Source organism: Montipora foliosa, chromosome 10 (genome assembly GCF_036669935.1).
Source record: "Montipora foliosa isolate CH-2021 chromosome 10, ASM3666993v2, whole genome shotgun sequence".
Taxonomy (NCBI): Eukaryota; Metazoa; Cnidaria; class Anthozoa; order Scleractinia; family Acroporidae; genus Montipora; species Montipora foliosa.
The window spans coordinates 27,088,247-27,107,535 of NC_090878.1; the positions used below are offsets into that span (position 1 = coordinate 27,088,247).

The 19,289-nt window shown below is 39.0% G+C and overlaps 1 protein-coding gene across 1 annotated transcript in view; it reads right to left on the reverse strand.

Annotated features, from left to right (window-relative positions):
- Nucleotides 1–18,610, reverse strand: part of LOC137972466 (RNA exonuclease 1 homolog) — a 41,096-nt gene extending 22,486 nt beyond the window's left edge. The window contains exons 1-7 of the mRNA XM_068819216.1: nt 18,369–18,610; nt 15,291–16,972; nt 14,823–14,924; nt 13,059–13,274; nt 12,247–12,502; nt 2,275–2,412; nt 1,056–1,169 (exon numbers count right to left, since the gene is read on the reverse strand). Of these exons, the coding sequence (XP_068675317.1) occupies nt 1,056–1,169; nt 2,275–2,412; nt 12,247–12,502; nt 13,059–13,274; nt 14,823–14,924; nt 15,291–16,972; nt 18,369–18,468 (2,608 nt within the window). The 5' untranslated portion in view covers nt 18,469–18,610. The remainder of the gene's footprint in view (nt 1–1,055; nt 1,170–2,274; nt 2,413–12,246; nt 12,503–13,058; nt 13,275–14,822; nt 14,925–15,290; nt 16,973–18,368) is intronic.
- Nucleotides 18,611–19,289: the final 679 nt, after the last annotated feature.

Here is a 19,289-nt window from a genome sequence, read left to right on the forward strand (position 1 = left end):
GGCTTCAGGAAGATAGAGAATCCAAGGAAACATAACATAATAATATAACTTTAATTGATACATGTACATGAGAAAAGGTTGTGAATATTTTTTTTGTTATACATTGTAGTCACCATCTGTCTTCTCATTGGCTAAAACCCTACAGTTAATTTTGGAAAACAGTGCCACCTACAGATTATTCACTAATCTGTACCTACAGATACGTGAATAATCTGTAGGTTGCGTGCGCAATGCATGATTTCCAAGATTAATGTGTTTGAAAATAAACTGTGATCGCTGCGATAATGCGTTTGTCGTTATTTTCTTCAAAACAATGTCTAATAAAACAATTATAAGATTCGGTTTTTGTGATATTCGGAATAATTAAGGTCTCGGTTAGTGTTATCAGCCTCAGCCTTCAGCTTCGGCTGATAACACTTACCACGACCTTGATTATTCCAGATATCACAAAAACCTCATCCACTAATTGTTTAATATTTGCTGCAGTTACTCACCAATAACAGTAGAGACTACAATTGGAATGGGGACAGTGACAGAGATGAAGTATTCTCCATGCATTTATGTGCTTAAGATTATGATCTTTTCTTGTATTCTGACAAACTAGAAAATTTCTTTCCAGGGAACTGGTTTTACATGTAGTAATAAACAATTCTCAATGCTACTAACATATCAACTGAATCATGAAAGCGAAAACTCAGTTTGGTAGCTAGTGTTAACATTTCACAGAATTATGAAAGGCATTCAGACTTCCTCCAAGCACAAAGGCAAAGGCACTTGAGCACCTCCCCTACGTGTTTTTGCTGTTTAATGTCTAACAATATGGGGTTTTATGTAAGCTGCTATTCTTTTTACACATTTCAGGGAATTTTAAGTAAGGAATAAGAGTGGCCACTTTTTCTTACATTGAACCTCAGTCTGTGCATTTTACAGTAGGGTGCCCCTTAAACTCCAATGGAAAGAGGTTGTAAAATGCACTGTGCATCCTACACATTTTAACTATCATTATAACAGTGACAAACAGTACATGTATGCTTCAAGCAAATGGTACGACAGACCTCTCTTGCGGAACAGTCTCCCAGCATGATAAGTACATTCTTCTTTTGTAACATATTCCCCATCATCAAGTACTACAAAGGGTTTTCCACAACGTTGACAAGTTCTCCTTGTCGCTAAAAAAAAGAAACCAGGATTTTAAAGTGGGCAGATGTACCACTATTAGAACCTACCAGTAATCTTGGTCCTATATATAAAGTAATCCATTGACTCCGCAGGTGTCCTAGGACGCCCCAGATGGCGAGTAAATTTGACTGGTGTTAGACAGTAAAATCTGTTAATTAGTCTCACTCCCTGGAGGCAATTGGTTAAAGAGCTATGCTAAATAAATATGATTAAGAAAATTCACTGCCCCTTTTCCTTTCCAAGAAAACATTTTTACTAGAGTGGGTTTCCAATGAAAAAAGATTACAACACTGTCAATCTATTTAGAAGGGAATTGTTTTGATATTTGACTAATACTATTCTCAGACAATTTACAAACATGTATTTTTGAGATGTCTACAAGTCGTAAGCTGTTGCATGGCAACGGCACAGCGCACAGCACTATATATTCCAAAAAACAATATTTTTTTGCAAAAGATCTCAAAAACGACTTAGACGTCCTTAGCTAGCACCTTTTAAATTTTTAAAAAACCCTGTTAAATTCTGTTACCTAATACGAAACATAAAAAAAATTGTCAAGTAGAACTTCAATTCTTTCTGAAAATGCTGTTGTAAGATGAAAAAATATATTTTTTTTAATTTTTCTTTACGAAAAAAAAAAGTGAAGAAACAAATCTTAATGGTAACTGTATGCAAAAAATCAGGGTACAGTGTAGGTCACTGAGCTAACCTTGCGATATTGCTCAAAATTTCTACCAAATTTTTTTTCTGGTTTTCCCACTTTTCAATCATCTTTTAATTAATTCCTGTTCCAAACAGCTTCAGTACTGTGTGTATAGCTTAAGCAAGCACTCTCTGTCTCAGCTGAAAGCCCATTTGAGCTTCTGTAAACTATGAAGAGCGCTGTATTCAGGAATGCAGTGCATGTGTGCACAAGGCTTCTTTACTACTTGTGTTTTGCAAACTAACTTTTACACAAAGTGCAGTGTTTTAAACTTGTTAGGGAATCATACAATTTTGTCTTCAATCCACCAACCAGTGGCACACTGTATTTAGGCAAGCAATGGCAAACCAAATCTTCTCTAAATTAAGGCTTAAAATCTGCATAAATCTTACGATCTCTTGAGAGCTGTTCCTTTTTCATCTTAAAAACAGCCTTTCCAGGTGAGTTTGGGCATGATCGTGGATAACCATTGTCAACAAGGTCTTCTTCAGTCATCAAATATTTGAGGAAGAAATCATACATCACTTCTTCTGTAAATAATAAGATAAAATCCTCATAAGTTTCATATCAAAGTTAACGGTGATTCTTGCTTCAATATAACCTAACGTTGAAGGCATAAAACTACATTTCATTAAAGCATTTATGAATGAATTCTCAGGACTGAGCCCTTAATGGCCTAAACATGGAGGACATGTAATTCAGAGGTTTGAAAAGGGTTTCGTGTAGGAGTGTCAGGCCCTAGTTGCTTCTGCCTTTTTGGCTCAAGTGGCCAGTCTGCTGCATAAGAGTGCTGTGATCTGACCTAATCTGGTTGGGGGCATCTTTCATTTCCTAAAATAAATTGTTAACTGCATAACCAGCATAATAATAATAAATTATAATAAATTATGATTATCATCATGCTACTTGGGTATACTTTCTTCTCTGCTCCTTTTTATGAAGTTAATTATTTTATTATGGTATCCCTTAATTGTTTATTTCATTAATTTTGTGCTTTGTGTTCTGTTTGTTTGCAGTGTGTGTGTGTATGCTGACACAAATTTGTATTAAAACGTATGTATTATTTATTCTACTGTAGGTAGCCAGCCCTTTCTCTTTTTATTATTAATCAAATGAAATGATATTCTGTTCAACCTTTAGGGAAATAAAGGTTTTTTTTTTGCATTGTAAATTATTAGTCCTGAAAAGCCCAGAGGGGCAGAGACTTACATGTAACTAATAACTTCACTTCACTTTACTTCTATGTTCAGATCCCAGTAAGACCAATGCTCAATAACTGAGGACAAGCTGCCACCTTTGCAGAGTAGGGCAATTTGGTCTCTAACACAAACCAAACTAACATGCAAGATATTTTGCCACTTAACAAAAATCAGCCAAACCTGTGATAAAATTTTACTCAAACACAAACATGAAAACTCATCAATTTATGAGTTGATTGAAATGGATAACATAGAACCCGCAAATAGTGATAGCTAATCAAGGTGGGCAGTGAGGTTGAAAATATACATCAACAGAAAAAAAAAGGAGAAACAAAAGCTACAACACTGGACATTAATCGTTGGAACACTTGACAACACTGTACCCCCCTCAGAAAGTTGGGAAACACCGTGAGTTTTGCAAGAAAATGTGTAATTACCAACTGTTTTTAACTTGTGAAGGGGGAGATTCCCATGAAGTGTTCCAACACTTTTGACTGGGGTTGTTACGATCACACGTTGCACTTACATTTAAGGCATAGGCAAGTATATGAATGAAAACGAAATTATAGTATTATAACAATAACAGACCTCCCAACCCCTTTTGAAGGAAAATAGGGAGAATTTTTTCGCGCTAAAGCTGCTCACATGAGCGCCTAAGGTGTGAGCCTGTAAGGGGATCTGGGGGTATCCCCCAGGAAATTTTGCAAATTTACTTTCTCCAATTGGCATTTCCTGTATTTTGACATCATTTTTTGTGGTATTCTTACCAATGTTTGTCTGCCATTTTTGGAGCTTCTAAATGGAATAAGATGGCTGGCCTTACAATTCTATGCAACACAGGGTGTTCAATGGAGAGACTGTGCAAGACATTATAGGATAAGAAAGTGTAATCGCATCAAATATTACAATAAGCAATTTTTTCCTTATTTTCAGAAAGACTACCGTTTTTATAAAATATTTTTCAAAGATAATTCAACCAATAAAGGAAATGCTGGTTTTTTTACTTCTTGATTGAAAAAGATTATCCTGACACACCCTCATATTTCATAACAACCAATCAAAATGTGCATCTCACAATACATAACCAATCAAAATTTGTGTGATGTCACAGCCGTATTTCCATACTCTCATCTAAAAACAGCTGTTAACCAATGAGAGTGCAAGTACTATCCTAATTATTTTATAATTTAATATATCGAAAAAGACCTATTGAAAGGACATTTTTTAAATGCATTATTTTGATGTTTTTATAAGCAGGATACTTTTTCAACATTTATATTGAAACATGACCATTATGCTGGCATTGTGCTCGATGCTCACACCATAGTATTCTGCTCAAAATTATGCCAGCATAATTTATCTAACCTTACCACAGAGTTGAAAGATTACCAGTACCCTTGACCTTTGACCTTGCTTGAATGAACTTTATAATAATAATAATAATGAACTTTATCATGTCACTAGCTCCGTGAGCAGGCAAGATGAACCAAATCCTGCGCTGTGATCAGCTACCTGAGAGGGCAAGATATACATGTAGCTATACTGTGTGCTCGGGATTTCTCGCTTGGTCCCCCAAGATCAAAGATCTTTTTTTTTTTTTGGTGTGTTATCCCATATAATAAATCCTTTATTGACCATGCCTGATAGGCCAAGATGGCTGGATATTGGCCTTGTTTTTCTTTTTTTGGGGTGTTTATGGACTCAGACAACGCAAAAAAAAAAGGAACTTGGCCAATATCCAGTCATCTTGACCTCACGCTTGGTCAATAACCCATACCATTTTACAGTGTCAACACTGGGGTGCTAATTGGGGACACTGTTTAAAATCAAATCAAATCAGCTCATTATCAAATCATAGGTTTAAGTTTTTTCGGAAGGGGAAAACCCGAGTATGCAGAGAAAAATCTTTTGGAGCAGAGTAGCCAACCAACAAACTAAACTTACCGTAGTTATTCGTTATAAGGCGCACGGTTTTTTCAAGAAAAATCTGTCTTTGGGTGGTAAGTTGGTGCTAAAATTGGGGTGCGTCTTATAGCCAAGTATTTTCGCGCAACAAAATCTTAAGATCACAATTTGAGAAGAACTTGCAGTTTTTACATACATGTATATCACTAAATGCGTGACTTTTTCACTTTGCTTACGTTAACAAAAAGAGTTCGCGTGCCAATTGTGTAAGGATAACTGTTCTCAAATTCATCACATCCTTTTGATAACTCTCAATTTTCTGGTGCGTCTTATAACCGAGTATTTTCGGGTAATTTTCAGTTTGAGAACTTAGCTTGATTAAATTGCTAAGTTTGGGGTGTGTCTTATAACCGAATGCGCCTTATAACCGAATAACTACGGTACTTGTGATGAGTCTGGGAATCGCACCAGGGCCAAATTGGTGGTCCGCAAGTGCTTTCTCTTGTATTTTGTCATGTGTGACCACAAAAGGCTGACACTTTATTGTCCATTATTGTAAACTTTCAATGACACAATTAATGATATTTTGAAGATCTTTGCCAGAAAAAAAGTTCTGAGTCTTAATTGTGATGACTTGCAAGACTGGAAAGTGTGAAAACTTTATTCCACACAGAAAAGGATGCATTCAGAGAGATAAATAAAAAGTTGTATATCACTCGGTTGAGGAGCAAAGCACTTAACAAGGCATGAAGAGCAAGTTTTGTGCCAACCTATCCCTAGCGCAAAATTAGCCTTTCATGACTTCACACTTGAAAAGAGGAAATGTGTGAGATGAGATACTGCATGGGTAACTATGTCATCAGAGTTTCCTTTCCTTTCCTTCCCTTTTTGTAAAGAGGTTCTTGCCAACACAGTTTCATTCTACCACTTGCAATACCTTCAAACACAAGCAAGATAGTACCTGTAACCTTTATCACTGGTTGATGAGGTTTCAACTTATTTCTCCTGTCCTTTATCACATTGTTGTTGGGTCTGCCACCAATATTAGAGTTCCCCTTCAAAAGTTTCAAACCGTGCACTGCATTCAGTAGGAATAGCAAAGTTAAGACAAAAATTGCTGCAAATAAGGAGGAGGCTAAGTCCATAAATTCAGTTGCCATGATTGTCCAGCAATGATCAGGCAAATACTCCTTGGAAAACAGTACGGGAGAAGGGGATGATCGACAGATGAAGCGGAACAGAACTTGGAGAGTTTTTACAGGCAGCTATTTTCTTTGAACTAAGAACGCTCGGAAGTTTAAACATTTGCACGATGCTCGATCGCCATTAGCTCCATTTCTTTAAAATGAAAGAACCTTGAAAATTCGATAAGAGTAAAGATGTCCGCCATTGGAATCAATACACGGAGAAGGGCTGGGACGAGTGACGCGAAAAGGGGGACCGGTAAGGAGGACCGGTAAGGAGGAAGACGGAACAGTGGAATATCTTCCTGAATGCAATGATTCAGAGCATTTTAACCGAAAGCAACTGCGGTGTGTTGGCTGTATGGGTGGACAGAAAGTTTTTTCCTGTCTAAGAGAAAATCTCGTCCTACGCAGCAACACGTTACGTCCAAAACGGCCATGAAAGGTCTGCCAGTGTCACCTTAACGCTGAAACAACTTCATTGGGAAACTCTATCACTTGTTTTCATTTTTCACAATCAGGGAATGGATAACTCCCCCCCACCCCCCACCCCCCAAATGACGTTGAGGCTCAATCCATAAATTCTTTCCGAGCTTTTTCAACTCTCTCAAGCTGGACTAGTTCTGATTATTGTTATTTCATTTGTTATCATCAGTAAGGCCGCAGACTAGTTGCTAAGAACCATCATGTAGATGAAAAGAAGGCAAAGGAAAGGTACTTTACTTGTGTCTAGTCGTTCTAGCACTGGAGCACTAATTGGGGACACTGTAAACTGAAATTAACAATAAACACAAATCAAGTCAAATGTTAGTTTTTGAGGAGAGGGGAAACCGGAGTACCCGGAGAAAACCTCTCGGTGCAGAGTAGAGAACCAACAAACTCAACCCACATATGACGCCGATTACGGGAATCGAACCCGGGCCACATTGGTGGGAGGCGAGTGCTCTCACATCCCTGGCAGATGAGCAAGTATTTCGAAAATATAGCAAATAATGAAGACGCTAGGTAGGCGGTGATGAACGATTTATGCGGTTTCTTACATTTTATGAAGCCCATTTCATGCAGCTGTAGAATTTAACCGAGGACAGAAGCAAAACCAGGTTATAACTCACAGCCCACTGTCAAAGTTACCAAAGCAGCTTGACTGATGAATTCACGACTTGCACAATCACATAATGCGATACGTTTGGGGAGATTCTTTACATAAAAACATTACGAGTTAATTACTCTTGAGGCCGTATCATGGTTCACGCAGTGACCTGGATATCCATTGCCTTAATGCCAATAAGCCCCCAAAAATGAACTGTATTATGGGATTTTTGCAAGTAGTGAACACTTAATGAGCTGCCTGGTATCTGGAATACAATGCCACCACTCGTGCCACTTCTTTGCATAAGAATAACATCCACTGAAATGATTCGTTCTTCAAAGAATGCTAAAGGCAGCAGACTACAGTAAAACCCCGCAAGTCAGAAACTATTTTTTTACGACCCTGTTAGCCTAAAATTTGTCAGTTAGCCCCCCCCCCCCCTCCCCGCCCCCTCTAAACAAGAATCTGTTTTTACCCTAAAATTTGAAACGGGTTCTTATTTTCTAAAATATCTAAAAAAAATTGTGCACTTCGGCAAATAAGATCAATTGACATTCCGAGTTCTCTAAAAACGTCCATAAGATGAGAATTACTTTAGGCTAGAGCTGATGATGTGTTATTAAACGGAAAAAAGATAATCGTGATACGCGTCTTCTCAAGAGTAGCTTAGGCAATCTAGCTGAAAGACACATTGATAAAGCATTGGAACTTGTTAATTCAGTATGTGGAAGACTTCTTTAGAGAGAACTGAGATCAGATCTCACATTTAAACCACACGCTTTCTACTATGCCTGACATCCATGTTACAGTTTGTGATGTCTACAAATTACTCAATATTGGCCTGAAAATTGCCAAAGTTGTATAACCAGACAGTATACATTTAAGAACGTGGAGAAAGCTGGGCCATTAAACTCCATCTCTTCCATAGGCGCGGTGGCCTCATGGTTAGAGTGCTCGACTCCGGATCGAGTGGTCCGAGTTCGCGTCCTGGACGGGGACATTGCGTTGTGTTCTGGGGGTAACCTTGCGATGGACTAGCATCCCATCCAGGGGACAGTAGAAATACTCCAGGGGACAGTAGAAATACTCCTAGTCGCTTCATGCTACGGAAACCGAAGATAAGCGCCGGCCTGATGGACCTTCCTAGGCTCGTAAGTGAGAGACTTCCATTACCATAGCGACTGAAAATGCACCACTTCGACAACTGCAGACAGTCCTAGAAGTACAGTGCCGGGGACAATAATTGTCAAGTGAACCAAGTTTAATGGCTTCCCTCCAACGAGTCTCCTATAGCTCAGTGACAGGGCATCTAAACTTGTAATAAAAATAAATCAATAACTAAACTTGTGTTCTGAAGGTTGTTGGCTCGATTACTGCAACGGAGCACTCGGAGTCTATGCGAGTATACCCACTCGAGTTACCATCGAAACTGATACACCTCACCATGACATTAGGGAACTTGAGCATGCACGCGCGCATTTGAGACGCGGACGGCAATCAAAAGTGAGCTGTTTCCCTTTTAACTTGTCTTCACCCAAACACATTTACATTGCTACGTATCTTTTCTCCGTTAGAGATGGTTAGTACAAACATCTGGAGGACACCACTGTCCAGGCACGCGAAATGTTCTCTTCCGGTGCCGTCCGCGTCTCAAAAACGCGCGTGCTTAAGCTCCCTAATAATCGGGGTACACTGTCACATCTCTTTCATTAACAGAATCGGCGTCTACCGCTAAAAAATTCAGTTGGTAGTAATTATTGATGCACTCCACCCTGGCGGCATCACGAAGACTTGTGGTGATGTTAAAAAAAAAGCGTTTTCAGAGAGAATTATCTTAAACCTGCACGGCCGAAGTGTAAGCATTCAGAATGTAGCATCAAAAAACATCAACAAAAAAGTGTAGTCAAAGTTTGAAGTTATGCCAACTGCTGTACAGATAAGAGATAACGAAACACATGGCAGTGTGATACTTAAATCGAAAGAGATCTACCGAATACCATGCAAGGTTGTAGTTGACTCCAAATCAGGAGAGTTTCATTACGGTAATATAAATATCCAGGCAAGCGGAGCTCGCCAATTATTATTCATTTATGTCTTTGTTTTCGGACATTTTTTATAAAAACAGTAGTCTGCGTACCTGTCCCGCGTGCTCATTACTATAAATTAGTCTAATTTTCCCGTGCCTCTGTTGCTGTTTTCGCCGCTTTTTCGTCATAATTATTCCACCTGTTTCCTCTTGCTTGTGCTTGCTCTTTCTTCCATACACCTTCGCCCGGTTGCTCGAAAGCCGATTACCTTAATCCAGGATTAGTGTAAACTTTTGTTTCATGTTTTTAACTTTTTGGTGAAAGTTTCCTTTACTTACTTTTGTTTGTCAAGGTTGACTTCTTCTAATGTAAAGTTTTACCGAATATCAGTCTTGAACAGCATTTGGGAGTAGAGAATAAAACTCGTTTGTTAATTTTTAACCTGAGATTAGCGTTAATCGGCTTTTGAACAACTGGCCCCTTATTCCAAAATGGTCGCCATTTAAGTATTCTTTTGTTTCAATGCAAATTGGCCTCGCTTTTAAACGTAAAATTCAAAGGAATATTTAACCTTGAACGAGACCATAAGGGCCAATTTGCATGGAAACAAAAGAATACTCAAATGGCGGCCATTTTGGAATAAGGTGTATAATTTCCTCTCTTTATTTGGGCTCTTTCTTGCTCTCTCTCTCTCTGGTTGTTTGTAAGGGCCGATTTACACGGTACGATTTTGTCCCATGCGACATCGGCTTACGACAGGCCCACGACATGATTTACGATTGTTGTGTACGTCAGAAAAATGTCGTGGCATTTTAAAACATGTTTTAAAACGCTGCGACAATCGTAAGTCCTGTCGTAGGCCTGTCGTGAGCTTGCATGCGACAAAATCGTATCGTGTAAATCGGCCCTAACTGATATCTCGTCTGTTTTCGCTTACTTTCCATCGCTCTCTTTCACCTTGAGCAACGCTTACTCCTCGCCTACTTATTCCTTTTTTTTTTTTCTTTCTCTCTTTCTCTTCTTTCCTCGTTGTGCGACATATTAAAGAAACATTTAGCTTGTTTTTAAATTTTTGGTTGTCTTCAAATTTTTTGTTTGATCTAATAAAACGCGGTGCAAAATGCAGTGCAACCCCGCCGGGGTACACTGTCACATCCCTTTCATTAACAGACAACTGTCAAGTAAACCAAGTTTAATCCCTCGATCCCTCCAACCTGTCTCTTATAGCTCAGTTAATTACCATTTAATATATGTAAGAACCTGTTTAGGTTAAATTTTAAAATGGACGGTCCTTAATCGCGGGGTTTTACTGTATTCACCAAATACTATCCATCGAATTTAAAACCTTTTAAGGGCTAATTACGGTTGATAAGGGTTACTGCTCATGATAAGTATGCAAAATATGGCGACCGAAATACAAATTACCGCCTGCAAGCAGGCTAATTCAAGTACACCCATCTTTATTTTCGTAACTCATGCACGCGCTGCAGGCCTACACTTTCCACACCACAGGTACTCTAGCTGCAGGGTAGAAAAGTTATAAAGATTTGTAGCGGGCAAAATTTGCATTTGAACGCGAAAAATATAAACGACTTTTAAAAAAAAGAACGCTTGACTTGCTTCATTTCTGGGGTTTCTTGTTGCTTGATGAATTTCCCGCGGCTTTAAGCGAGTTTTTCTACTCTACAAACATTACCCTCAGTGGGCCAATATTTATAGAGAAGCCAGAAACCCCAGAGGGGAGGGTCATCCAAAAAAGATCGATGGGTCCCTTGGGGAGGGTCAACCCTTAGTTTAAAAGTAAGGGAGGGTCAAGCCTTTTTTTCCCCAGTGGTTTTTGCAAATTTGCTCAGTTACCACACGGATGTCAATTTTTCGCATTTTAAAGCTTCGTACCAGTCCTTCCTATTAAACGGGAACTTGTGATTAAACAGCACTTGCATCTCACTTCACTCATTTACTCTTTCTGCCTTTCTTTTTTCTTCTTTTTTACATTTCTATGTTTTGCCATGGCACGTGACTGTCTTGGAGGACCCGTGTTCTCTTTCGTCTGTTGACGTTGATGCGACCACTGTATGGAGTACATGTCACTTATATCGCTCAATTCACTCGACGATGTTGTTTCAGAGCCTACAATCCTTTCCACTACATCACTTTCCGAGCCCAAGGTTGAAGTTTCTTCGTGAAGTGGTCTCTTTCTGCCATGCCGATAAGATCTTACTAGCGATATGTGCCTTTATATATGCCATTTTCTCTGGCTTCTTTCCCTTAAACACGATTCCATGATGTACCAATGTCATCTTCTTCCCACTTTCTTTGTTGTCCCATTGACGTTTTCTTTCCTGAATAAACTCTTGACGAAATCTGTCCTTATGAGGGAAGGTCGCGCAAAAAGAGAGGTAGAAACCAGGCAAATTTGTGTTTGAGAATTGAGTTTATTTGCCCTTTGGCTATGGAAACCAGCCGAGGCTTTCCTCTTTCCATCTACTAGGCCCTCGTTCATGACTTGTACCGGAAAAGGTCTTACTGGTTGGACTGTTCTTTAAAGCTGTCAGTTTGGCATGCCTCACTGTTGGACAGGCACAATAACTACAAGAAACATCAGAATCTCTTTCGAACTCCTTGATATCGTCACAAGCGCATTTTCCATGGTCTTTTCCTCGCGAATCGTTGCCCATGCTGGCAGAAAGAGATTACAGACAATGCCCACCACGCTTAATAACATAAACATCACGTGACCAAAAATACCAGACAAAAGAGGAATGGGGGAGGGTCACAGGTTTTTGTTTTGTCTGAGAAGGGCGGGCGCAAGGTAAGGAAAATGGGAGGGCCCCGAAATTTTTCACAAAAAATGAAAAATCTTCCCATCCCCCCATCCCCCCCCCCCCCTCCCAATTAAAAACGTACCTTTCCTAAGAATTATTCTTTGTATTTAAAAACATAAAGAAAATTCCAAAACCTGTGAGATCTCCTGATGCAGTCATAACTGTTTGAGCTTGTTTAACAGGACTCTTAGAGCTGATAACAACTGCTCCTGATGGCAGCAGTGTCTTGGTGACTGCTACTTGCCCTTCAGTCTCAGATTTAGGAGGTGAAAAGGCTGCTACGTCCTCTGGTTTCATGTCTCGCAGTTTTTTAATTGCATTCACACAAAGATTCAGGTAAACTTGTCGTCTTGTGCTCCGTTCATACAGTGCCCTTTCTTCCTCCAGAGCCTTCAGGGTAAAAATTTGTTATAATAATTTATGAAATAAATGTATATTTGTATAACCAGCACTTCAAATAATTATTATGTATTCAGTTCATTCATTGAGTCCAGTACAGGAACAAATGAGCCCAACCAATAACCAATATTGACCTGCTCACAGCTTTGTGGGTGGCGTCATACAAATATCGAAAAGGTCATATGTTCGAATCCCCTTAGCCACCTTTTTTTGCAGGTGTCTTTAAAGCTTAATGGATAGATGGACGGGAGGGTTGGATGGATGAAAATCAAAATACTTCAATACTGTGGAACATACAATGTCATGTATGAAGCCATATCTGGAATTGCACATTTCCTATTGATGCAAATTTGATGCAAAGTTGATTGGGCTTTTAATATTGAATGTCAATTGGCCTGCATTGGTTGAATGGTGGACACCTCTAAGCACTGGTCAACTTTCCAAAACATAAACAATGTCAATGCCAGTATTTAGTTATCTGGTGGACAGTGGATAGGCTTAATTAAACCTTCAAACAACTAGTTAGATCACAACAGTATCCTCTTACCTTTTCAAAGGCTTCTTTTTGTGTGGGACAAAGTCGCAGGTATTCATCTATAATCCTGTCCAGGTATCTTTGCCGCTGATTTTGCGGTACCTTCGAGCCATACTCAAGAGGTATTCGTGGTCTTGGCAATGACCCTGATGGAGCCCTTGTCTTTGTCACATGAGCAATCCTTTGTTTTGCAGGTTTGTAGCTAAGTGAATTATTGACTGATGATTCCTAAACATAGCAAAAACAAGCAAGGTCATCCAGCTTATAAGCCCTATTGTTTTGTTTGTTTAATGAGGAGAAAACCGGAGAACTCAGACATAAACCTCTCAAAGCAGAGTAAAGAGAACTAACAAACTCAGTTTATTATGACACTGTTGCCAAATCTGGCTATTGAACCAGGTACACATTGGTAAAAGGCAAGTGCTCCTATCCTGCTTCCAATAATAATTTTATAGCCGTCAAAAGTTTTCTTTGTGTCTTTTGGTTATACTGACCAAACTTCAAAAGGCATGACAGGTTGTGGCCCTATTTCCTCGCATTTTATCGCGTAAGGCCAATCTGTCATGACAGAGTACGTATTATATCACAAAAATCCTTGAGAAAGATCTACGATGAAAGAGCCCCGTAAAACGACAATGTGGATTTGTGTAGATTGTTTTTCAGTTTACAGCGTCCCCAATTTAGTGCCTAAGCACCTGAATGACTAGACACTTAAATAAAGTTCCTTTCCTTTCCTTTCTGCAAATATATTTAACATATCTCATCCAATTTGAATGCCAAAGATGAATAACTGATGTTACAATTTTGGCACATGACTTGCCACATTCTCTCATAGCAAGAAACTATTCATTGCTGGAAATGCTGGAAATAGACCTTTTTACCGATACGGCAACCATTTTGATTTCTATTATTCTGAATAGCTATTATGGATGCCCAGGGGGCAAATACATATTAATTTGCCCCCTGAGCATCCCATAATGTCTTTCGAAACAATAGAAATCAAAATGGCCGCCGTATCTGCAAAAAGGTCTATTGTGCTACAGTTTCCAGACATGTCCAAGATTGACCCCAATTAGATGCACGCCAATTTCAATAAGTTCACGAAGAGTCCGGGACTCGCTCTTCTGGCCAACTTCAACATCACTCGTGTCTCAGAATACAGACAATTGACGTCACAAAGTGTCCCCCAAATGCTGCTCTTCAAGTAAAGATTAACTGCTGCATTTACCCAAAGCTAAAAGTAACTCTTAACCTTTACCCTTACCTTATTGTTGAAAATACATTTAGGTAGCAAATGTTAGACTTAAAGGGACACTTTGTGTTGAATGTCAAAATTGAGTGTGCAATCTAATGGGCCCTTTGCAGGATGGTGATCACATGGTACAACAACCGCCATACTGGGACGCAAATTGCGCACTGGGACATCTAAAACAAAGCTAGTTAATCTAAATTTCCTTTATTTTAGATGTCCCAGTGGGCAATTTGCGTCCCAGTATGGCGGCTTTTGTACCATGTGATCACCATCCTGCAAAGGGCCCATTAGAGCCAATTCTGGACATAAGTGACAGTTTCATGAAGTGACCAGAGTGTGTGAATTATACACGCAAAAAGATAGTAATTTTGAAGATGTGCTACCCCAACCGACTGTCAGCTGATTGTTTTTAGTGAGCTCATCAGTCATGTTCAACAACAGTCCACAAACCAAAAACATTTCATCATTATGTTGGAAACAAAAGACCCGTTAGCATTACCCAGTCCAATTAAGAAACAACTCACCACACTTGTTGAAGTCACTGACTCATCTTTCTTGAGGGTTGCTGCTAGTGTTTTGGGGTATCTCCTAATTGGTTGCACATTTGATGATAACCTCCTTGGTAACTGAAATGATATAACATCAGAATAAAAGTTCATAATGTGAACATGCGCTCCACCGGGAACAAAAACAAGTGTGTGAGGTTATTTTTGGGACTATTGCACCAAAAAGAAGTCTCTAGGGGTACCGTTTTGCATCTAAAGCCTAGTTTTAATCAGGAACTATGAAAAAAGAACCAAATGATGATTTTTACTCCGATGAGAACATAATCCTTCATCATCACCATCATCATCTCTCAGGCTACAGTGTAGTAAGTGGTTACAACAATATAATAATCCCTGCTCCATATCTTCTTCAGAATTTTTAGCACAGAAACACCACGATCTGTTTGATCAAGTTAAGGAAAAAATCACACCATACAACTTCCTTACGTGATTTGCTGTATGGGCAATGCGCTGCTTCTTCCCCAGTCCTAATGCATTCACGAGCAAGGGTTTTTTTTCAACATCTGTTACTGGAGTTTGTGACTCTTTCTTTACTGATATGCCAACTGTTTGATTTCTTGTGGTAAGCATTGGGTCGGCCTCAACTTCCCCACTGTCAGTTTTTGGTTCGAAATCATCCCAAATCCTTTTAAGATGACTGTCTTCTTCAGAACTTGGCTCACTATATTTATAGGCTGAACTAAATGCATCCCTGTCGTTACTTCCTAAAATTGTTATTCCCTTCACAAACTTCCCTCTTAAATCTTTCAGTTTAGCTTTTCCTCTGGTTTCCAGATTATTTGCTTTTGTAGTTTTAGCTGACAATATTTTTTCCTTACTTTTGTCTTTTTCTTTTTTTTTACTTTTACTGGTGGCCTTTTTAGCAGAGCCAAAAAAGTTTATTTCAGCCTCTGCAATATTCACTTTTTTCTTTGCACCTGAGTCCTTATCAGGGGATTTTAAAGAACCAGCATCACAATTTTGACCAAGGCTTTGCTTTTTCAGAGGACTAAATGTCCCTGCTTCCTCATCGATTACATCATTAATTGTCACAGAAGGGTCATTATCTTTATCCCATAACTTAGATGAGGACTCCAAAAATTTATTTAAAGTACTTTCTCCTTTCAGTGCATCTTTATTTCCAACTAATTTATTGAATTTACTGCCTTCCTTTTCAGATGTTGCCCCAACATTTGTGGAGGAACAGTCTGTAACACACAGCAATTGCTGTGATTTTCTTTTCTTAGATTTTTTGTCCACCATATCAGTTTTCAGTTGAACAGACTTTCTTTTCTTTGGCAAAGGTCTATCAACTTCCTCATTATTAGCATGATCATCATTTGATGGGCCTGGACATTCCTGTCCAGAGTCTTTTGGTAATTTCTCTTCTGTGGTTTCCATTGCATCAGAACATGTCACAATAGGATCCTCTCTTGCAGAGCAGTCAACTTCTACTGGCTGCAAATCCAGCTTTTTTTCATTAGTTTCTTCATCTCTTGTAGCATCCTCCTTATTGCCAACATCTGGCACATTTCTCACAACAGATGTATCAATATCCTTAACACCTTCATCCTTTGCTAGAGTTGAAACAAGTAAGTCTCTGTTTGAATTCAAAGTATTGCCACATGCATCTTCCAAAGATGGAGTTACATGTATCTTGTTTGCCCCTGAGCTTTTATCTTCACTGAAATCATTACCATGTGATGGTTGTGAAATGAATCCAATAATCTGTTTCTCTTCATCAGTAAGAGAAGTGACAGGCTCATCACAGTCATCACCTTCAAATTCATCTGTACTATTCTTCCCCTTTGCTACTGAAGATCTGCCTTCAGTACATGTACTTCTTGCATCAGCACAATTAATAGAATTGCCTGAAGTTGACCCCTCTTTGCCTTCATCTGTCGGCCTTTTGAGAATACTCTTAATCGCCAATGCATTTGTCTTGTGTTTATTTTCATCACAAGGTGACTGAGTATCTCCTGTCATGGCCTGGGACACAGCAAGTTTATTTTCATTTTCTGATGGACCCTCAGAGTTATGTTCTGAGCTTTCGTTCTTTTTGTGAGCATTGTGATGCCCTGCATTGTTTGTTTTGAGAGGTGAAGGCTTTCCTTTTGATGTCTTGAGACCTGTTAAGATGGAAACGCATTTTTCAAGGAAAAAGACATAAATGGGTTTCAAGTTGAACACTGAACAAGTATTAACCCCATTCACTTCTCAGGTGCCGCTGGACAACCCCAGTTGATGAGTAAAATCGTCTGGCGTTAGACAGAGTAAAATCTGTTAAGTCTCACTTCCAGGAGTCAATGATGATTCAAAATTACCACAAAGTCAAATCCTAGATTACAACTGGAAATTATACTAAAATGATAATTCTATTAATAGCTTCTGGTAGGATTCAGTCACAAAATTATCATGACATTTAGGACACGTTGGACATTGCTGGCTTTTATAAGGCAATGATATCCACTATACATGTATGCATAATAATTGATCTTTGTGGAGGCCTGTCTCGTACCAAGAAAGTATTGTGTTCTTTAATTTAATAGCGGGCAGTCATGCTGTGGGAAGAGCACATCACCAATACCCTTACAATGTACCTGATGACAACCAGAAATGCAAAGGTCAAAACTTTTTTATTTTCAGGTCAAATTGGCACTAAAAAATGGGCCAAGGTCATTTATGCAAGCAAAGACCTCATGAACAATCGCTGACTGGGAATTTGCAAAACAAGCAATGTATAAAGCGATAATCAATTTGAGTTATGCAGAACACTTAGAAATCGGGGGAATACATTCAGAAAAGACAGTTAGGACCAAATGACAAAGGGAAAAATTGAGGATTTCAACCATCGTTTCAGTGGGTCAACTGGGAGTCATCCTATAATTTCAAGATCAGTGAACATGCTTGTTTATTCATTGATAAATCTGCCTAGACTAGTGTCTCGAACGTACACTCGATCGATGAACGGGAAAGTTGCTGGGATTTGTGATAATATTATAAAATCTTTGCTTTACTGAATCTTGGTTAAACTCTAGAAACGAATAACATTGCTCTTGTGGCAACTGAAAAAAATATTTTGGTTTATGGTTTTTCACCTTCCGCGCCCTGAAAGCAAAGGCGGAGGAATTGCAATATTTGCACGCACGAATTTTATTAACAAAAGGAATGAGAACTCTACCTTCGAATCATTCGAGCACATAGACATTTAATTGCTTGACCTACATGTACATGAATTTCAGCAGTCGTTTAGATGCAAACACAAACATACGATTGATTAACATGAAGATAAACCTTTCCATTAAGTCTCAGAGTCTGAGTGGGTTGTAGTTGTACAATGGAAGGATCTTTAGCATAAATTCATCAAGCACTTTGTTGTTATAGCATAAATTTTCACTTCTTTAAAATTTGTTTTATATTCCTAAATAGACCCTCGTACTTCGCAAAAATACGTATAAACAAAACAATAAGTTGAGGTGACATTTCGTGGGTAACAACTTCAAATATTGAACTTATTTCACGTACCAGGTTTACTGTGTCGAAAGTGGCAATATGGCCGGTGGCATAAACCATGAACAAAGAAAGGACAGTTTGTACTCCGAAAATATCCAGCCGTTGGAAACATGACAGTTTAATAACATTGGGACTTTCCTGAACGAAGTTAAAATATTGAAAATCTTCAATGTGGTGTTGAAGAAAAAAAATCCTTTTCTCAAATAACAGTTGACATCACCTTTGAGAACGCCATAATTGAATGCATCGACTCCAAAATACGTTATATAAGACCACTAATATGGACTCTCTCCTTGGCCGCAGGGGAGGAGACGGAGCGTGATCGTCGCCATTCTTCTCTGCCTCCCTTGTCCGTTTTGAAGAAAGAGAGACTCGACAGACCTCAACAGAAGAGAGACCCCGGAAACGATGTTGATTTTGACATTCACACAGTGAGGTGTAGTGGCCAATCAAAATAGAGTTTGTAATTGAAAATCTAAACATTATGGCATATTGATATTGGGGAGCGACGTTTTTGAGTCACGGAGCTTACCTACCAAAAGTTGGCTGTTTTCCTTTTTAACTTCTCTTTATACTACCACATTTATATTGCTAAGGATCTCTCCACAATTAGGCCCCGTTTATATGGTCTAGGGTACCTGAGACAGCCCTCCCTCGAGTTACCCTGCGCAATATATTTTTCCACTCATTTGTTTAAAAAATTCTATCAACCGTTTACATGAGGTGGCCGAGACAACTCGGAGGCGGGCTGTCTCGCCTTGCAGGTAGAGTAACCCTGGCAGGCAAGACAACTTTTTCGCATGTAAACAGTTTGGCTCGACTACCCGAGACGAGACAGCAAAATCTTTAATGCGCACGCATACAATAAAAATCAAAGAAGCAACAATTAGGGGGCTTATACATGTTGCTAGCATTCGCTTTCGAATGAAAAGG